Here is a 21620-nt window from a genome sequence, read left to right on the forward strand (position 1 = left end):
CTGCAGTACACACACACACACACACACACACATGAAGTGTTAAACTGCTGGCTCATTGTATGATGTTCAAACACATTTATAATCCTCAGCTCTGTGGTTCTCTTTTAACAATAGCTGTGTCTCATAACTGCATCTTTGTGTTTCAGCTGCATCTATCTGTATCCGTATATGTATCATATCACTTCATAGTGTGTCACATAAAGGAATAGCTCATGCAAAAATAAAAATATGCTAAAAATTCACTTTCAGCTCATCGGAGATCAGGATGAGTTTATTTCTCATCAGGTTTGGAGAATTCACGAGTTTACCCTTACATCTAATCTGAAGGCGAATAGTAGGCATATTTTGGTGTTCTGTCCTGGGGGAGGGGTCCGGGCCCAGAGCACAGCCCGAACCCAAATAACTCCCCCTATCCCCAATTTGGGATAAATAGATTAGAAGTGAGGAGTTGGGGTGGAGGAGGGATGCGGAAAAAACTGTAGTGGGACAGGAGGTAGGAAGACTGGATATATATACGCTTGCGTGCTATTTAGGATGATTAGCTAAACGAGATGCACCTGTGCCAAATTGAATGATTATCTAATCTTGCTTCTCCCGAACTTTGTTAAGAAAACCACATGTGTTGCATTGCATCAGTGTCTCAGCAGTGGATGGGTGCCGTCAGAATGAGAGTCCAGACAGATGGAGCGTGTCAGGCTGTGGATGATCTGCTCGTGAGTGTTGATGTTCATGTTCACCGTTTCGTGAGGACACTCCTGTTGTGACGTCTCTCTGGTGGACAGCAGAAGTGTCTCTGTCCTCCGGCACCTGCTCAGGTGAGCTTCACCTTCATCACAGCAGTGTTGATGAATCTTTCAGTACTGTTCCCCATCATCACAGCTCACAACAGCAAAAGAACCAAAACCCACACAGACACCGATAAATAATGAGACGTGTTTTCCCAACTACACAGAAACAGAATGAGCAACGAAGGCTTGTGATGAGATGGACAAGAAACTAGATGGTTTTAAGGACTGAAACCTGACAGATGTGTTGTAGTGATGCTGTTGAAACTCTCCTCAGATGTGGTTTATTTCTCTAGAATTCAGCAGCCCATGGTGAATCCTTCATCTCTTCTCCCCAGTGCAGGGCTGAAGGAGTAAGTTACTACTACTATTATTATTAGTAGTAAATGTAGTTTTATTATTGTTGTAATAGTAAAGGCTTGGTTTTGACTCGTGCGCTGATGGTTTTCAGATGAAGGAGCTGCAGCTCCCTGATGACCCTCAGGTACAGACGCTTCTCTCATCACACATCTCATCGTCTTTATCAACATCTACACAAATGATCAACACCGGGTGTTTTGTTAAAATAGTTTTATTGTAAACCAAAGAGTCATTCATTTGAATAAATGTAGCTTTAATACAGATGCTGCATTTACTGCATCTGACAGATTTTCTCATTGACACCCTGAAGCCTGAAAAAAAATAAATGCAATTTCCCACTTTAGTTCTGCCTTTTAACGTGATCCTTATGGCCTGATGGTTTAATACACAACTGCCATCATCTTTTGCCGCAGAAGAGCAATTGTGAGTAAATATTCTGGTGTCTTTTTTTAGGAATGAAATGTGTATAAAGAAACGATTTTCTTCTAAACATGAACCGTACACAGTAGGCACAGGAATAAGCCCACATCTGCTGTGCAAGGCACTGAGAGCACAGCAGTATGTTGTAGTGCTGCCTACAGCATCAAGCCACTGCTACGATAAGAACCCAGGCCGAAGCTACGCTAACATGCTGCCCCATCATCTGATTACATCACTGCTGGACCACATCAATCATATTTTCTACATAAAGTGCTCAAGATTTGTAAAATAGGGCAGCAGCTCCAATGACATCTTTCTTCATTTCTAAACGCATCATATCAAGTGTTGAATGGAAGAAGTGTAAAGCAGATGTAAACAGACCGCTGTGGTCTGTCCTCATGATTCAACACTCAGAGACCGTCCTGGATGACGAGGCCTTCTCCAAACACACCATTCAACATTTGCTCTGTAATGTACGGCTACACAAACCCACAAGGATCCTTGTGTTCGCGTGAGTCAATATTTAAGAACACTTATACAAATAACATTGGCAATCTAAACAAAAAACCAGTGGGAAGAGCACAGGCACGTTCAGTGTAGGGTCTGGCATCACATCAGTGTTCGTCACGTGCAGCAGTGTATCTGCATCAAGAGCTAGAAATTAAATTATACAGAGAAATAAACCAAAGCGCTCCAGTGCGCCCCCCCACCATCACAGAGCCCCCAGCGGTCCATCAGCCTGCCATCAGCTTCTGTGTGTCCTCTTCTCCTGCGCTGGGCTTCTGCAGTCTGCTGGTGTCTTGTTTGGGCAGGCCGTACAGATAGATGGACACACACACCAGCAGCGCTCCGCCGAGGAAAGTGACCGCTGCAGAGAGCAAAGACAACACACACGGCTCCTCAATCACTGCAAGCCCCTACAGGCAAACGCTTGACTCTAACACTTTGTTTAAAGGTGTCTTTGTTACACATGATTCATGTACTTACATTATAACAACAACAAACAATGAATAATAACTTGTGAGTAACACCAAGTCAAATCCTAACCTTACGCATATAATAAATAAAGCAGATGTAGTTAATATCACTCAGTACTTTAATGTATAAACACACTGTAACAAGGACACCTAAAACATTTTAAGGAATTGGTCTTATTCTGAGATTTTGGTCTGTTTTGCTCCATATCATGTCTTCTTTCGGACTTGTAAAAGAAAACACTCAAAACACATGAATGCTAGTGTTTATTACACTTTATCTACTTGTGTTAGTTTCAATCCCTATCTTTGAAGGTGGTGGGTTTTTCTCCACTTCAGCAGCTCTAACACATTCTTACACACTTTTCCGGTCTATATTCTGAAGATAACATCACTCACACTGATCACACAGCATTTTATGAACCTGAAGTTTAGGGTATATTGAATTTGTCTTCTGGGAAACATGTAACTATCATCTGTAGCCTCTGAAGGACAGTACTAAATAAAAAAGTATGATATTTAGGCAAAATAAGAAAAATGTCAACAGCTTCATTTGGTTCAAAAGTATTCACCCCCTGGCTCTTAATGCATGGTTTCTCCTTCTGGAGCATCTGTGAGTGTTTTTAATAGTTGTGTTTGTGTCCCTCAATAGTCCTCAGTCAAAAAAAATGGATCTCAAAATCATACAGTCGTTGTCTGAAGGGTTCAAATACACGAAAATGCTAAAAACCAAAGAAACTTTGGAGCTGAAGGATTTTTCTGAAGAACAGCAGACAGTTGAACTGTTCAGGACAAACAAGGAACAACTGTCTCTAAACACAAACACACAGCTGTGGATCATTCAGCTGACAACACAGTGTTAAGAGTCAGGGGGATGAAAACTTCTGAACCGGCTCAACGATATTTCTCTCGTGGACTATATGGAAACTTCTTTTATTTGAAATATCTTATTCAGGTCAGTACTACATTTTGTATGATTCCTCTTATTTAGGGAAAATGATTAACATTTAGCAGGTTCTGCTAGGGGGATGTAAACTTTTGTCCTGAACTGAATATACACCAGCTGACCAGAAGACCACATGACTGAGCGATGCACTCACTGATCTGCAGGCCGAAGAGAACGACGGACGCCACGGTGGACAGGACGATGGCAGCGGCCGCGGAGAAGCCCTTCATGATGTTATCAGTGTATTTGACCACCACAGACGTGTACAATCCTCCCGCGCTGGCCAGCACTGCAGACAGAGAGAGAAACCTGTCAAACCGCTCCAGCAGGAGCTCTGCGCTCACAATGACGGGCGTGACACCCGCTGGAGCCCGTTCCTGCTCAACGAGACACATCCTCCACACACACACACAGGAGTAAAGGTCACAGGAGCTACTCACAGATGACCAAGCAGACCCACGGCGTGTATCCGTAGAAGAAGCCCTTCTCCATGACCTGGGCTCCGTCTGTCATGAAGACCCCTATGAGGGTCACCACGATACCCGACAGGTACATCTGGATGTTTCGCACCCACAGAGACGTGTCCGAACTCTTCAGGACCTTCTCGAAGTACACACCTGATCCCAAACACAGCGTCACTAACGCTCCGTATGACACACCATCCTAAACACGACTGAACACATCGTACCTGCAAACCCTGAGCAGAGCACCGCCACCGCGATCGCCATGAAGCCCAGGAACGGGTTCTGCTCCACCTGAAGCACAGATCAGACACACAGCCCACATGATCTTCAGAAATCATTCTGATAGGCTGATTTACTGAATCTTTGTGACTGGTGGTGTGTGATGCTCTGGAGGCTGTACCTGGACTTTGGTGGCCTGCGGCGGCGTCCACTGCACCAGCGTGACTCCTCCACACAGCAGGAAGACGGAGAACCACTGCAGGCGGCTCAGAGAGCGGCTGAGCATCAGCACCATACACAGAGCCGTGCAGGGGATCTTCAGCTGATACGTCACCTGACACACACACACACACAGCAGGAAGCACTTAGCCAGCATCAGACGCCGATCTCAGGCATTTACCACTCAAAGAAGATATTCAACGAGAAGAACAGGTACGGCGAGAAATCCCTGTAACTGACAGCTGCAGGACAAATAAGATTTACTTGTGAAATAAGTCACTTCAGAGTTCACAACAAAACAGAGGAACGATATCAAGATCACTCTTCCAGCTGACACTGACAGCCAATCAGGAGAGCTGAGGATTAAAGCAGCAGAAGACTCTAAGAATAGAGTGTTTATCATGTGATGCTGAGAACGAGCCTTTCATCTGATCACAAAACACCCCAACACCCAGAACAAGAGGGTTTAGACATTCAATCCAGACATTCGTGCTTTCTTTTCTTTTCTTCAGTTCTGACCCTGGGGCACAAAACCAGTCGTACCGGTCCATTGTTGAAACAGAGAATAAATCATCTCTCCAGTGATGTGTGGTTTGTTCGGAGGACAATATCTGTCTGAGACACAACTATTTGAAATTCTGGAATCTGAGGGAGCACAAACATCTAAATATTGAGAAAATCATCTTTAAAGTTGTTCAAATGAAGTTCTTAGCAATGCATATTACTAATCAAACATTAAGTTTTGATATATTTACAGTAGGACATTTACTAAATATCTTCATGGAACAAATAAATGCACTAAGACTCTTCAGTATACTGATCTTCTCTGGTTTCCTCTGTGAATGCGGTTCTGGATAACAGATGAAGGATATGTTCTGTAGACTTGATCTAATCTGGATGTGAGTTTCATCAGACGTGTGTGACGCTTCTTCCCAAATGTCGGCTTTAGTGTTGAAGTGTATCTCTGAGCTGGAGCTGGTGGTGTTCAGATACCTGGTAGAGAGCAGCATCCAGGTTACTCAACGCCACGAAGGCCATGTTGTTCTGGACCGCATAGACCACCGACGGCACACTCAGCTTCAGCAGCTCCATCGGACTCCTGAAGATATTACTGACCACCACACTCCTGCAGCGGCCCCAGTCTCCACTCTCCCTGCAGCACACACACACACACACACACACACATTTTTAAGAAACAAAAATGACATACAAAATTTTCATTTAAGGTCTTTTTTCATAATATAACTGGAAAAAAAAATTCATTTTTAATTTTTTTAAAAAAACATGCCAAGTGGGGTCCTGAAGCTCTGAGTAACGTCTACCTATAGTTGTAGTGTGATGTGTGTGTTATCTGGTCAGTGCATAATGTAAATGTGTGTTGTGTTCCCTGGGATCTGGATCTTTTCTATAAGATCATGAATGTGGTTTTCTTCAGGTTGACTGTCAGGGCCCAGGTCTGGCAGTATTGTTCTAGCAGGTCCAGGTTCTGCTGTAGATCATGTTGAGTGAGAGACAGCAGAAGCAGATCGTCTGCATACAGCAGGCATCTGATCTGTGAGGTGTGTAGTGTGATCGCTCCAGACTGCTCGCCAGTGCACTGATGTAGATGTTCAATAATGTTGGGCTTAAGCAGCAGCCCTGTCTCACGACACGCTCTTAGGAAAGATACCTCGTACATTGGGTGCAGATTTCTCTCTCTCTCTCTCTCTCTCTCTCTCTCACACACACACACACACCCTCTCACCTGAGCAGCATCCCCAGGCTCAGCAGTAGTTTGATGAGCTCGGTCAGGAACACTGCGGTGGTGGAGAAGTAGAGGTCGGAGGACACGGTCCTGGTGTATCTGAGAGCCACGGTGTATGCGGCGGCGACCAGAGTCATGACGGTCAGACAGTAGAGCTTGAACAGCACACTCACCGGCTCTGAGACACAACACACACACATCACCATCAGACAAGAGCTCCACAACCTCATGATGTGTGTCCCAACGACTCCACACTTACCGCTCGCCATGACGGATCTCTGGCGCTTAATCAGTGATCAGAGTAATAATCGATCGTCTGTCTGCTGATCGCGACGTCTGTCGGCATTTCTGTTTCCGAGACGAATGAAGAAAAGTGTAGCCCCCGTCAGCAGAGATACACAGGCACTTCCGGCTGCACACGCACACGGCACGCGACATTCCAAAATAAAAGTCGGTTTGTTTTTAGGTTGTAATTGTTGTTTTAAAGATGTGTAATTTAACATAATCGAGTATTTTAAAAAACAAACAAACAAAATATATATATAACAATTTAAAAGACCCTTACAGACAGCAATCTTACGAAGTTTGGTGTTCGTGTGTTCTTCCACTGCATGATTGTAACTGCATTAATAATGATCACAACATTTTTATATTTATATAATTTCATATAGGTAATCAATATCAAACAAAAGAGAGACGTTTTTCCTCAAAAAATGACCATGATTAGAAATGTGAAATTGATTTTTTTTATAACAGTTGAATAACCAGTTAAGAGACTTACGTTTTAGACACTATTTTGCCAAATAATTGTTTTGTTCCTGAATGAGTCATCCATTTAAATGATTCGGTTCAATCGCAATTAATCACTTATTAACAGTGACTTGCTGCCACCTTCTGGGTTTAATTTCACACTCAGAGTATCTTTTTATTATCTAAATAATTTCAAACGTTTTTTGTTTAATATATTAGTTGGCTTATTTTAGATAAAAGATAACAGCAAAGCTATTTGTGGTACAAACCAGCGTTTTTTATAATAACTGTTTGGTGGACGGTGCCTGAAGCCTTGCAGATGGCCATTTTTGTCCATTTTTATGTTAAAAATAAGGTGGTACTGTAGAATGTTTAGTATGCTGTGCTACACATTTTTGCACAGAATTAGAATAAAAAGTAACCTTTTCCCCCCAAAACCCGAGATGATGATGACTGCATCCAAATCACGAACTAAATATGATGCAACAAAATGAAAATCCTGGGCTGAAAGGTAATTGAACTAATAGGCTATTCATTTTCATGGTATCTCATGGGCAAAAAAAAAAAAAAAAAAAAAAAATTATATATATATATATATATATATACTGATAAATAAAAACATTAAAGCCTGTATGCACTGCAAGTCGCTTTATAAAAGCATCTGCTAAATGTATAACTGTAAATGTAAGAACGAGCTCGGTAAAAGCTGGACTCGAACCCGGGTAATCGCGTCACAAGCTAGTTCTCCGTGCCCACCGCGTTACTCCACTGAATTCATATTTAAAAAGGTTGTTTTAATCTGAAAAGTTTAAAGTCGTATTGTGTCGTTTTTGTGACTCGCAGAAAACACTTTTATCGACTCTTATTATGACACTTCCGGACACCACCGGAAGTTGGTGTTGTTTCACCGGCTTCACTGTGTTTAGTTTCACGTGTTCCATCTCTACACGCATAGACCTACACGAGCATGGCACATCGGGACGGGATCGTGTGAGTAAACTCATCAATACTTAAACTTTACCAACAGTTTATCGAGCTGTGGTTTAGTGAGCTGGTTCGGTCAGAGATAACTCCACTGAGATACACCGCTGTTTAAAGAGTCTTCACAGAACACTGTGGGATTACCATGTGACCTCACTAATATAATATAACGCATTTAGTATAATAAAACACCGTTAAAAGGCCTCTAAATCAGCCCAGTCGTGTTTCTGTGAACCGAGGGAGACAAGAGCAGAATAATGTATCTGAACAGTGAGATCTGTGATGTGAAACATGCGTCTGTTTGATCCAAACTACAGCAGACAGAGGGACATTTAACCTGTTAACTGTCACTCACGTTTTTGAAGATAGACATGAATGTGCATGATACAAACCTAAATTTTTATAATTCATGACTGAAAACATTTCAGACAGAGGGACATTTAATAACTGCTTTCTGTTTGAATATATTTGTCAACTCTAATTTATTTCCTTATGGCTTGTATAATTTTACAAAAGCTTTTCATTTCGGATAAACGCTGATCAACACTGATAATAATCAGAAATGTGTCTTGAGCAGTAAATCATCATATTATTCTGATTCCTGAAGATCATGTGACACTGAAGACTGGAGGAATGATGCTGAAAATACAGCTGTGTATCAAAGAAATACATTACACTTTAACACAGATTCACAAAGAAAACAGCGGATTTAAATTGTACAAATATTTCACAATATTACTGCTGTTTCTGTACTTTAGATCAAATAAATGTAGCCTTATTTAGCAGAAGAGACTTATTTAAAAACATCACAAATCTTACTGTTCAGAAACGTTTGTCTGGTGAAGATAACTCACTAATGAAGTGAAGCTGTTTGTGTAATGTTAGCTCCTGCAGTGTATTTGGGTGATGTCAGTCACTAAAGTGTAGGGACACAGTTAGTCTGTGTGAGGAGAATCAGAAGTGACTGTCAGATCTGTAAGAGCCGGTGTGTGTGTGTGTGTGTGTGTGGTTCTTCAGGAAGGCCAAGACGAGGCGCTCCAAGCGCTTCCTGCAGAGCCGCGAGCCCAAGCTGATCGAGGGCCAGAAGAGCAGCATGATCATCAGAGGAGGAAACTGCAGCGAGACGGTCTCTCAGGCGCTCAAAGACGTGGTGAGACGCCTGGAGACCGTTAGACACAAGCTGAGGCTGTGATCTCCATCTGAAGCACAGACAAGCTCCAAATACAAAGACTTAAGCGCTTGAGTCAGCGTGACTAATAAACACAGCACTATCACAATACTTGTTATTATCAATTTTATTATAATAAAGTATATTTATAATGCAGTGCCTTTAACACTGCTTACAATACTCTCATCACATCATCATCTCACAGAAAGGTCTCTCTGGCTGCATTTACACTGCAGGTCGTGATGCCCAAATCCAGTGTTCTGACGATATCCGATTCTTTTGACGACCCGCTTACATAATTTTGTTAAAGTGTCCCGTATCCGATTTTTGCATTTACACTATACACTGCTGAAACTACCAAACGTAGACGTTCTGACCCGGAAAGGAAGTAAAACCGCATGAAATACAGTGGATGCAGATACAATTAAAATTATACAGTGTTTTGCTTTCAACAATATTTTGAAAAGTCAACAAAAAAATCAGCAAAACTTTGGTCTTGTACGGCGGAGAAAAAAGAGGAGCCCTTGTTGCAGCCTGGGCCAATTTTGCACCTATAATAAGACATGATCTCAGTTGTTGGTCCACCTGAGTTGATGTCACTTTTTTAATGACATTTACTGGAGAATATCCGATTTGTCTGCTTACATGGCACACACAAATGTACGTATCCGATTCATGTCCGATTTATTACCACATATGAATGAGGTCTGAATCGGATCTGAGAACATCGGAATCCATGCGGTTTTTCCTGCTTACACGTTCACCGGTCATATCCGATCTGTGCCACATGAGAGCAAAAAATCGGAATTGGGTCACATGAAGCATGCAGTGTAAATGGGGCCTTTGAGTCTCTCGGCTGATGTCATGAAGTGAGTTTGGAGTGAGAACATGTTATTAAATGTGCTCTTTCAGATGGAGATTTACTTCTGATCACAGACACGGCTTCACTGACAAGATGTGTGTGATTAATCGTTCACTGCTTGTGTGTTTCTTCATCTGTCTGTGTGTGTTCTCAGTATGCGCTGAAGAAACCCAACGCCGTGCTCTACAAGAGGTGAGTGTGAATTGTGGTTCTTGTGTCGAGATTGCGTTTTGATTGATGTGTTGTGATTGTGTTGAGATTGTGTTGTGGATGTGATTGTTGTGGATGTGATTGTGTTGTGGATGTGATTGTGTTGTGGATGTGATTGTGTTGCGATTGTGATTGTTGTGGATGTGATTGTGTTGTGGATGTGATTGTGTTGTGATTGTTGTGGATGTGATTGTGTTGTGATTTTTGTGTTGAGGTTGTGGATGTGTTGTTTGGTGATTGTGTTCTGATTGTGTGGTGATTGTGATTGTTGTGTTGAGATTGTTTTGGATGTGATTGTGTTGTGATTGTGTTGCGGATGTGATTGTGTTGTGGATGTGATTGTGTTGCAGATGTGATTGTGGATGTGATTGTGATTGTTGTGGATGTGATTGTGTTGCAGATGTGATTGTGGTGTGATTGTTGTGGATGTGATTGTGTTGTGATTGTGTTGCGGATGTGATTGTGTTGCGGATGTGATTGTGTTGTGGATGTGATTGTGTTGTGGATGTGATTGTGTTGCGATTGTGATTGTTGTGGATGTGATTGTGATGTGATTGTTGTGGATGTGATTGTAATGTGATTGTTGTGGATGTGATTGTGTTGCAGATGTGATTGTGTTGTGGATGTGATTGTGATGTGATTGTTGTGGATGTGATTGTGTTGCAGATGTGATTGTGTTGCAGATGTGATTGTGTTGTGGATGTGATTGTGTTGTGATTGTGTTGCGGATGTGATTGTTGTGGATGTGATTGTGATGTGATTGTTGTGGATGTGATTGTGATGTGATTGTTGTGGATGTGATTGTGATTGTTGTGGATGTGATTGTGTTGCAGATGTGATTGTGTTGTGGATGTGATTGTGTTGTGATTGTGTTGCGGATGTGATTGTTGTGGATGTGATTGTATTGTGGTGATTGTGGATGTGATTGTGTTGTGGATGTGATTGTATTGTGGTGATTGTGGATGTGATTGTGTTGTGGATGTGATTGTGTTGTGGATGTGATTGTATTGTGGTGATTGTGGATGTGATTGTGTTGTGGATGTGATTGTATTGTGGTGATTGTGGATGTGATTGTGTTGCGGATGTGATTGTATTGTGGTGATTGTGGATGTGATTGTGTTGTGGATGTGATTGTGTTGTGGATGTGATTGTGTTGTGGATGTGATTGTGTTGCGGATGTGATTGTATTGTGGTGATTGTGGATGTGATTGTGTTGTGGATGTGATTGTATTGTGGTGATTGTGGATGTGATTGTGTTGTGGATGTGATTGTGTTGTGGATGTGATTGTATTGTGGTGATTGTGGATGTGATTGTGTTGTGGATGTGATTGTATTGTGGTGATTGTGGATGTGATTGTGTTGCGGATGTGATTGTATTGTGGTGATTGTGGATGTGATTGTGTTGTGGATGTGATTGTGTTGTGGATGTGATTGTATTGTGGATGTGATTGTGGATGTGATTGTGTTGTGGATGTGATTGTGTTGTGGATGTGATTGTATTGTGGATGTGATTGTGGATGTGATTGTGTTGTGGATGTGATTGTATTGTGGTGATTGTGGATGTGATTGTGTTGCGGATGTGATTGTGTTGTGATTTTTGTGTTGAGGTTGTGGATGTGTTGTTTGGTGATTGTGTTCTGATTGTGTGGTGATTGTGATTGTTGTGGATGTGATTGTGTTGCAGATGTGATTGTGATGTGATTGTTGTGGATGTGATTGTTTTGTGATTGTGTTGCGGATGTGATTGTTGTGGATGTGATTGTGTTGAGATTGTGTTGCGGATGTGATTGTGATGTGATTGTGGTTGTTGTGGATGTGATTGCGGATGTGATTGTGTTGTGATTTTTGTGTTGAGGTTGTGGATGTGTTGTTTGGTGATTGTGTTCTGATTGTGTGGTGATTGTGATTGTTGTGTTGAGATTGTTGTGGATGTGATTGTGTTGTGACTGTGTTTGTGACTGTGATTATATTGTGTTGTCAGGAAGAACATGGTGCGGCCGTTCGACGACTCCACGGCGCTGGTGAGCTCATGATTCACGTCTCTGACCGAGGGCTGTCTCACATATATACATGCAGGAACAGCAGAATTGTTTTTAACCATGTGTGGTTTGACATCATCGAGTATATCTCAAAAACACACCTACAGAGTGCACTTCTGTGTTACGTGATGAAGTCTGGTCTCATGGGATCGTCTGTGTCTAACAGTCGTCTGTTTGCTCTTCAGGAATTCTTCTCCAAGAAATCAGACTGCTCTTTGTTTCTGTTCGGCTCGCACAACAAGAAGAGGCCCAACAACCTGATATTTGGTGCGTGAGTGTGGTCAGAGGTCAAAGGTCAGTGTTAGAGAAGCATGTGTGTTGACTCTTGTCTGCTGCTCACAGGACGCATGTTTGACTTCCACGTGCTGGACATGTTCGAGCTGGGCATCGAGAGGTTCGTGTCTCTGAGAGACGTGAAGGTACGCCGCAGAGACGACTCCTGAGCGTCAGTATCTGTGTGTGTGTGTGTGTGTGTGTCGCGTCTGACCTGAGCTTCTGTGTGTGTGTGTGTGTGTTGAAGATGGACACGTGTCCCGAGGGCACCAAACCCATGCTGGTGTTCTCCGGAGAGCTGTTCGAGACGGACCGGGAGCATCAGCGCTTGAGGAACCTGCTGACAGGTGACCACCTCACTCTCACACACACACACACACACACACACGGGTCACTGATGTCTCGCTCCTCTCATCAGGAGCCTCTGCTCGATCAAACGTCAGATCTCATCACAGAGAGCTTTCACAGAAACACAAAAGATGAGAAAGACACAGACATTCTTTTGTCTTTTTAATTCTGAGCTTGATTTAAGTTTTTTGGGGGGGTTATTTTGCTCTGGTTTTTGTTTTAAATGACTTTAAATATATATTTTTTTTTTATTGAATTGAGGCCAGATTTATTCTCTCTTTTTTTTAATTCAAAGATAAGCTTTTAAAACCTGTTCATGTTAATATGTTCTTCTCTTTTCTCACCATAAATGTATTTGTGGTAGCTGGAGCCTGCTGCTAAAGTATAAACACTTTATACTTGAAGAAGTGAATTTTAACCTTTTTTTAATGCAAGTTAAACTAAATGTGTGTATAAATATATATAATAAAAATGTACTACTATGAAAAACCTGATTTACAGAGCATATGTTGTGTAACTATAGTTTATATCTCAGAAGGTGATGCCAGGTGTGTTTAGATCAAGCATTATTAATGACATTAATGCTGTAGGATCACAGCGAGGCCCTAAAAACTAACTAATAGTCCATTTAAATCTGCACCACTATCAAAATTACCAAATTTAGTTATTTAAAATTGTATCTAATTTAATATGATCATTATTTTATTCATTTGAATAAGTAACAGTCAGAGTAAGCATGTTTCACTTTGACATAAATATACGTGCTACACTGAATAATGACCTTATTGTGACACTTTATTTAAAACAAAGTAGACACTTGACTTGTTTAATGAGCTTTCTGTGATTTTTCATGACTAGAAAAGAGTTGAAGCTGTTTATTTGAAGTTACTTTGGTCTTATATCATGCATGCCATGTCTCAGACTCAATAGTGTGTGTGTGTGTGTGTGTGTGTCTCAGATTTCTTCTGTGGGCCGCGTGTGTCTGCGGTGCGTCTGGCCGGACTGGAGCACGTGCTTCACTTCACGGCGCTGGAGGGCAGGATCTACATGCGCAGCTACAAGTAAAGCCGTGTGTCTGTCTGTCAGGTGTCTGCAGGTCCTGCGGGGCGATGCTCTCCTGACGCTCTGCTTGTGTTCACAGAGTCCTGCTGAAGAAGTCCGGCTGCCGCACGCCCCGGATACAGCTGCAGGACATGGGCCCTTCCTTCGACTTCATCATGAGGAGAAGCCACATGGCCTCAGACGACCTGTACAGGACGGCTCACAAGCAGCCCCGAGGAGCCAAGGTCACACACACACACACACACACACTTTACTCTGTGGGGTCCTTTAGTGGGACAACATCTTAATGATACTAATGAATGTTTTATAGAATGTCAATTGAGGATGTAAGGATCAATATGAATGTGCATATTGATCATGTGAGGGTTGAGATGTTAAAGGAACAGGAATGTGACGATATGAACACTTCTCATCAGGATTATAGTGACCAAAATAACTGACCGTTATCAGTATTATCATGAGCTGTTAAAATATGCTGGACATGTTCAGGAAGTACTGAGACACGTCATTTTTCACTTTTATATTTATACTATATTTGGTGCTCTTTCTCCACATCAGCTTCGTCCGTGTCTGCTATATTATCAGATGCGCTCGTATCAAGCTACTGTATATCAATATAAACAGTATTGACTTAAACCGTATCATTTATTAAGAATATATCGATATACCGTACTAACTGCATATACCACCCAGCCCTAATATATATTTATATTTATTTGTGTAATCTGAATCACGGTAATCAAATACAGTTATAATGCTAATTAAAACATGAAAGGTAATACTAACTGTGGGGAGTTTCATCATGATTTAATGGTTCTGTCCCTATGAAGGAATCCCTATACGGGATGGGACTGAGGTTGTATAGAGCGCCACCTGCTGTCAGAGAGAGAATCTGCGTCTCCTTCACACACGTTTTATAGAGTATAGTTTCTCAATGCTAAAGTCAGACCACTCTGAGTTAGCTTCAGATTATACAGTCTTATTCAGATCTAATACTGCTCCTGCTGCATGCTCTTGTTTAGCAGGTGATTAAAATACAGTGCTGGATTTCTTCATTTGTTTTCAGCTGCATTTTAAAATTTCTATTTAGTTTTGTTATTTTGACATATTTCAATTTCACAAAGAAATGTGCAGCGTTTTGTCCAAGGAATAATAAAAGCACACCTATTCAGTTTTAATTTCTTTTAAAACACATTTTGTTAAAAAAATGTGATGTGAAGTTGAATGAAGTAAAATCTCCTCATACAAACCAAGGCTTTGGCTGTAGACCTGGAGGAGCACCATGAGCAGCGTTTGATGGACACTATCCTCCACTTCTCACAATCTGAAGCAAACACTGAATGGTCTGAGTTTAGATGCTAAATGAGGCAGGTTCTCTCTCTGACAGACAGCAGGTGGCGCTGATCAAATGTACATGTTTTTTGACACAACGAAAAAGCATTTTCAAATTTTTCTGCTTTTAGTATTAAATGAAAACAGGAATGAGTGTGACATTCAGGGTCCCTCACCAGCTGTTTTCTGTCAGGTTAATGATCTAGATTAAAATCGTCTGGATCAGTGAGTCCTGATGTCAGTGCAGATCCCTGATCATCATGTGCTTCTGTTCCACTCGCAGCCCAAGAAGAAGAAGAACATTTCCCACGATGCTTTCGGCACCAGACTGGGCCGCTTGCACATGCAGAAACAGGACCTGGACAAACTGCAGACGCGCAAGATGAAGGGCCTGAGGAAGAGGAGAGGAGAGAAGACGACGACAGAGACGCCGGCGGCCAAAGCACCGCGGACAGACGAGTGAGAGTCACAGACTGAGACCACTGAGAGAGACGCTTGGATCCACAAAACCAATGCATTCAGTCCTTCAACAGTTAAACCCTTTTCCTGCCAGTTTATGACCGTTCATTTGGATTTTCTTATAAAATAATAAAATGCATTTAATTCCTGTAAAGTTTGGCATCTCTGTTTTGTGTTTCACTCACACTTTGTGTGAAGCACTGCTGTGATCGATCGTATTATCATCAGGCTGCTTACGTCACGTGTGTAAGTGCACATACGTGTGTGATACCTAGCCTCAGCACTCCGGATTCAACTCTGAGTGCTTATCATTGAGATGCTTCAGTTTAGCTGTGATTCACTGAATCATATTAGAGAGAGGAACAGCGCAAAGATCATACAGTTTGTGTTTGAGTTGATTGTTTTAGTGTTATTTCATGATTATTCTCTTTTCTGGTTTATAGCAGCATCACTGACCTTCAGACATCATTGTTCACACCTGCCAGCATTAAAAACTATATCACAAAGAGATTAATAACGTCAGACTGAACCTTCCACTCCAAGCACTGTTTAGATAAATGTATATACAGTGTTGAGAAAAAGGTTTTGCCCCATTCCGATGTTTTTTTTTTTTTTTTTTGCATTTGTCACACTTGAGTGATTCAGATCATCAAACTAATTTTAATATTACACCGAGTTCACCAGAGTAAATACAAAATGCAGTTTTGAAATAAGGATTTTATTTATTAAGGGAAAAAGTTGTCCAAACCTGCCTGTCCTTATGTGATAAAGTAATTGCCCTCTAAACCTAATAACTGTTTGTGCCATCCTTGCCAGAACCAACTGGAATCAAGTGTTTGTGAGAACTGCCAGTGAGTCTCTCACATCTCTGAGGAGGATTTGTGGCCCACTCTTCTTTGCAGAATTGTTTTAATTCAGCCACATCAGAGGGTTGTTGAGCATGAATGGACTGTTTATGGTCATGTCACAGCATCTAAATCAGATTTAAGTCTGGACTTGGCCACTCCAAAACCTTAATGTTGTTGTTCTTGAGCCATTCAGAGGTGGACTTGATGGTGTGTTTGTGATCACTGTCCTGCTGCAGAACCCAAGTGAACTTGAGCTTGAGTTCACACACTGACGGCCGGACGTTCTCCTGTAGGATTGTCTGATAGAGTGCAGGAGTCATGCTTCCGTCAGTTCTGGAGGTTGTCCAGGTGCAGACCATCAAGCTGTGCGATATGAAAAAAAAAAAAAAAAAGCAATCAATTTTGCAATTGTGCTTTTACAGTCATAAATGCATTCAGGATTAATTTGAAACATATTTCCAAAAGAAAACCAATCAGAGCTTTATCAAAAAGTCATCTCTAGAACAGACATAAGACAAAATTATCACTATAGTGAAGATGTAAAAAAATGTATAGACTTGTGGCAAAAAAAAAAAAAATCCTGTATACAGGGACTTTTTTTTCTTTTTTTCCATGCATTGTTCATAGAGCTCATTAATTGTAGCGGTGCCTCAGGTGTTTGCAGTGTGTATACAGTATGTGTATGCGGTCAGCAGTGAGAGCGCATAAATATAACGCGAAAGCACATTAAAATAATGCACGAGTGCGAATCTCTCTGTTCGCAGCAGATTTCCTTTGCTCTGTCACAAAACCGGTCGTGCTTGCTCAGATACACGCTGCTTTGCGAGGAGAGAGTGTGCGAACTTAAAACGTGTCTCCTCTCACTTAAACTGCATCCTGTTCACTAACAAATTCACTCTATGCTCATGTGTTAGACATGAATTATTTTCGCACGTTTTTATTTCTAGCCTTTTACCGCAGTGAGAACGCTCTGATCCGTCAACATTGGCTCAGAAAAAAAGGCGCTCAAATCGTGATTTTAGGACGTTTTCTTTTAATCGCCCAGCCCTAGAATGGACTGGAAATGAACAGAAAATAATTGGCGGCCCACCTGCAATAGTGGGCCGCGGACCACAGGTTGAAAACCACTGGCTTAGAGTAAGATTTCAGATTCCACAAAAGAGGCGTTTGCATGTATGTATGTATATGCAGGGCCGTGCACAGGGGGGTGGCCCGGTGGCCAGAGCCACTGCCCCTCTGCCCTCATCGACTGAGGTGCCCCTTATCCCCACCGCTGCGCTCAAAGCATTCCGTTGATTCTGCGAATCCGCTCCAGGTTTTCCCGCTCGCTCCGCACTCCGCAGCATCACTCAGGCCGGTGACACACTGGATGCGTGGCGCAAGTCTCAGCCGCGTGGCGTGTCGGTTTTTAATTCGGCTCCCATGTTAACAGGTTAGAGCTTACAGACCGCCTGCGTGAGACGCGCGTCTCAGGCGCGGCTCGAGCCGCGCGGCAAACGCTTGCTCGATAGAAATAGAACCGACGCCTATTTTTACCGCGACACGCGCGCGTGTTGGAAGCTTTTCCAGGCTAAATATAATAGGAAAATGTGTTTAAATGTCATTTTGTACACAAATACATATGAATTCCTGATATTTTGATATTTGAAAGTCTATAGGTTGACATAAATTCAGATATAAATGTAATTAAAAATAATAATAATAATAATTATCGATTTTCAAATATTGCACCTGTCAAACATAATCTATTTCGCCGTCAATACTTTTGACGGTGTCCTTTATCAGTAGGCGTAGGTGTGTAGAAAAAAGTATATATTGTTGTAATGAAGACATGAGCCTGGTCCGTCAACGGTCTCTCTCTACAGCAGCAGCGCGCCAGCGATAGCCAGAGACAGAAAAAGTTCAGAATGAGAAAGAAAGGCAATACAATGAGACAGAGAGGGAAGAGACCAGGAAGAAATGGAGAGTGAGGCAGCCACAGCCATGTATACAAGGGAGAAAAAGCCAGAAGACTTTGAGTTTTTGCTTCAGTTACAAAATCCATCAGATCCTGCTCATGTAAAGAAATACAATGTAACATACAATGTGGCCTCAAATTCAGTAGGACCCTGCTGTTCCCAAAAAATGATCAAGGACGTTCGTTTCAGGGACAGTGGTATGAAGAACACCCCTGGTTAGAGTATTCTCCTGAGAATGATGCTATGTACTGTTTCACCTGTAGGCTTTTCATGAATGATGAAAAATGTATTTGAGCGTGTACTGTCTTCTTTTTTAATTGTACATTTTGTAATAACTGGATAATTTGTGTTAACAAGCAACCACCCCCTTAGTGCCCCTTTTTTTGGTTTAGGCCACTGCCCCTCAAAATGTCTGTGCACGGCCCTGTGTATATGTATGTACAAATACAGGTCCATATAAAAAAAAATTTAATATTGTGAAAAAGTTCAATCATGTTATTTTTTCATAACTAATTAAGTTAATGCGCTAAACTGAAAGCTTTAATTCTTACATGTATATGTTGGATGTGTTACCCTTAACAGACATTCATGCTTATATATAAATGAAAATGTGTGTGTATATCTATATCTATATATATATATATATATATATATATATATATATATATATATATATATATATATACACACACACACACACCCATCCCGTGGGTAAAATAAATATTTAACACCACTATTTTAAATACAATTCAAGTAATCCATACATACAAAGGAAACAATACCAATAAGTTCAGAAATCAGGTTGTGTGTAATAAAGTAGATTGACTCTGGGATAAAGTATTGAACACTCTTACTGAAATGTATTTAAGTCTTTGTTGGTGATGACAGCTTCAGAAGCCTCCTGTAGGAGAATCAGGTGTGATTCGGAGCCATTCTTTCACACAAACAGTCTTCGGATCCAGAAGCTTCTGTGGGTCTCTGACCTTTAGTTCTTATTTTCTAATGGATTCAAGTTTGGATTCACTTTCTTTCTCTGAAACCAGTCGGGGGTTTCCTTGGCTGTGTTTGAGATCATTGTCTTGTTTCATCTTCATCATCCTGGTAGATGGCAGGAGATATTTATCAAGATGTCTTGGTACATTTTTCCATTCATCCTTCCTTCAATTATATGAATTTTTCCAGTGCCTACACCATGATGTTTTGGGATGATGTGACCTTTGACCTCCCAACATGTTGTATTATGACATCCAAAGAGTTTCATTTTGGTGTGACCAGACTATATTATCATAGTATTTCACAGGCTTGTCTAGATGTTGTGCAACAAACTCTAAACATGCTACAACATGCTTTTTCTTCAACAGTGGATTCTTGTGTGGTGAGTGTTTACAGACTGCAGCGGTTGAGTGCATTACTCATTGTTTTCTTTGAAACAGTTGTATCTGCTAGTTTCAGGTCTTTCTGAAGCCCTCCACCAGTGATCCTTGGCTCTTGAACAACTCTTTTGATAATTTTTTTTTATCATATTCTTGACAAAAAAACCTGCCTTTAGGTATTGTAGATTCTTATGATCAGTAAGTACAAGAAAAGGTTGTCTAGCCCCCTCTAGCCAGTGTCTCCACACTTCTAACACGTTTCACAGCTAGGAGTTCTTTGTTGCCAATATCATAATTACTTTCCGCTGGAGACAAATTATTTTAAAAGTAGGCACAGGGCATGGGTCTGATTGCATTCTCCAAATACTGGGACAGGATGTCGCCGATGCCAGTTGTGGAGGCGTCCACCTCAACAATTAATTTATTTTCGGGATCTGGGTGTTGAAGTAGTGGGGCTGTGGTAAAGGCGGTTTTCAGAGCTTGTAATGCTTTCTCTGCTTCTTGACGCCATTGCAGGGTCTTGGGTTTCCCATTCAAGAGGGAGGTTAGGGTTGCAGTTATCATACTGTAGTTGTGAATAAACTTGCGAAAGAAGTTGCCGGGAATCTTTGGAGCTCTTTGATGGTTTTAGGGGCAGGCCATGAGGTGATAGCTTGAGTTTTCCGGTCATCTATCTTCACCCCTTCCTGGGTGATTGTGTATCCTAGGAACTCTATGGATTGCTGGTGGAAAAACACACTTCTCAGCCTTTACAAAGAGAGAAAATTCTCTTAATAGTTCATTAGAGTAGATCTTTTTCATTGGGTGAGTAAATTAGGATGTTATCTATGTAGACGAGAGTAAAACGGTTCAGATACTCATGGAGGACCTCATCCATGAAGCTTTGAAAGACGGAGGGGGCGTTTACTAGACCGTACAGCATCACCAAGTACTCGTAGTGTCCATCAGGGGTGATGAAAGTTGTCTTGCACTCATCTACCTCTCTAATTCTGACCAGGTTGTATACGCTCTGTAGATCTAACTTTGTGAAGATACGGGCATCTCGGAGCTGTTCGAGAGAGGATGGAATTAGTGGAAGAGGACTGCTGAATTTTACCATTATATTGTTCAGAGCTCTGTGGTCGATGCAAGGCCTCAATCCTCCATCCTTTTTTGGAACAAAGAAGAAACTAGCCACTGCTGGAGAAGTAGATGGTCGGATGTACCCTTGCCTAAGAACTTCGTCCACGTACTCCTTCATCGCCTTCTGTTCCGGGATGGACAGGGAGTATACACCTCCTTTTGGAATGGCTTCTCCAGGGACCAGATTGATTGCGTAATCCCAATGACAATGTGGCAGGAGCTTAGAGGCTGTGAGGGGATTAAAGACATCTGCAAAGGAGGCATAACAAGATGGGACATTGACAGATTGGTTTTCCTTGGGACTCTCAATGGACATGGAATTCAATGGCGTTGGGACAGGTTGGTTATCTACACAGGACATGGAATGACTTGGTTGTTATGGCATTTACAACCCCACTTAAGAATTTTACCAGTGGTCCAGTCTATAAAAGAATAGTGCTGAATCAGCCAAGGGCGGCAGAGTATGAGTTCTGTGCGACTATTGGTAAGTATGAGTGGTGTAAATGGTTCTTGATGTTTAGTTTCAACACAAAGAGTGATAGGTGCAATTTGATATGTCACGTACCCCTTATTGAACATTTCTCCTCTGACCTCGCAGATGGGAAAAGGGTTGTGTAGTTCGAACCCTCCGGAGACGGGGGGTCTCAACGAGTTTTCCTGAAATGAAATTTCCAGCTGATCCGGAGTCAACAATGGCGGTAACC

At 41.7% G+C, this 21620-nt stretch overlaps 2 protein-coding genes and 1 long non-coding RNA gene across 3 annotated transcripts; 2 read left to right on the top strand and 1 right to left on the bottom strand.

The window, feature by feature from the left end:
• The first annotated feature begins 647 nt into the window (after positions 1–647).
• Positions 648–2132, top strand: LOC113037710 (uncharacterized). The gene is made up of 3 exons (XR_003274664.1): positions 648–815; positions 1082–1138; positions 1237–2132. It is a non-coding gene; the product is annotated as an uncharacterized LOC113037710 (long non-coding RNA).
• Positions 1341–6553, bottom strand: LOC113037709 (CMP-sialic acid transporter-like). The gene is made up of 8 exons (XM_026195050.1): positions 6391–6553; positions 6132–6309; positions 5381–5540; positions 4350–4502; positions 4174–4240; positions 3926–4102; positions 3640–3774; positions 1341–2433 (listed from the first exon to the last, which is right to left on the bottom strand). The coding sequence occupies exons 1-8, from the start codon at positions 6398–6400 to the stop codon at positions 2300–2302; spliced, it is 1014 nt and encodes a 337-aa protein (XP_026050835.1). The 5' UTR covers positions 6401–6553; the 3' UTR covers positions 1341–2299.
• A 1175-nt stretch (positions 6554–7728) lies between these two features.
• rpf2 (ribosome production factor 2 homolog) lies at positions 7729–15769 on the top strand. The gene is made up of 10 exons (XM_026195051.1): positions 7729–7871; positions 8880–9012; positions 10047–10084; positions 12084–12123; positions 12327–12408; positions 12484–12560; positions 12662–12761; positions 13721–13823; positions 13904–14048; positions 15440–15769. The coding sequence occupies exons 1-10, from the start codon at positions 7849–7851 to the stop codon at positions 15617–15619; spliced, it is 921 nt and encodes a 306-aa protein (XP_026050836.1). The 5' UTR covers positions 7729–7848; the 3' UTR covers positions 15620–15769.
• The last annotated feature ends 5851 nt before the right edge of the window (positions 15770–21620 follow it).

The sequence above is a fragment of the Carassius auratus genome, chromosome 20 (assembly GCF_003368295.1).
Source record: "Carassius auratus strain Wakin chromosome 20, ASM336829v1, whole genome shotgun sequence".
NCBI lineage: Eukaryota > Metazoa > Chordata > Actinopteri > Cypriniformes > Cyprinidae > Carassius > Carassius auratus.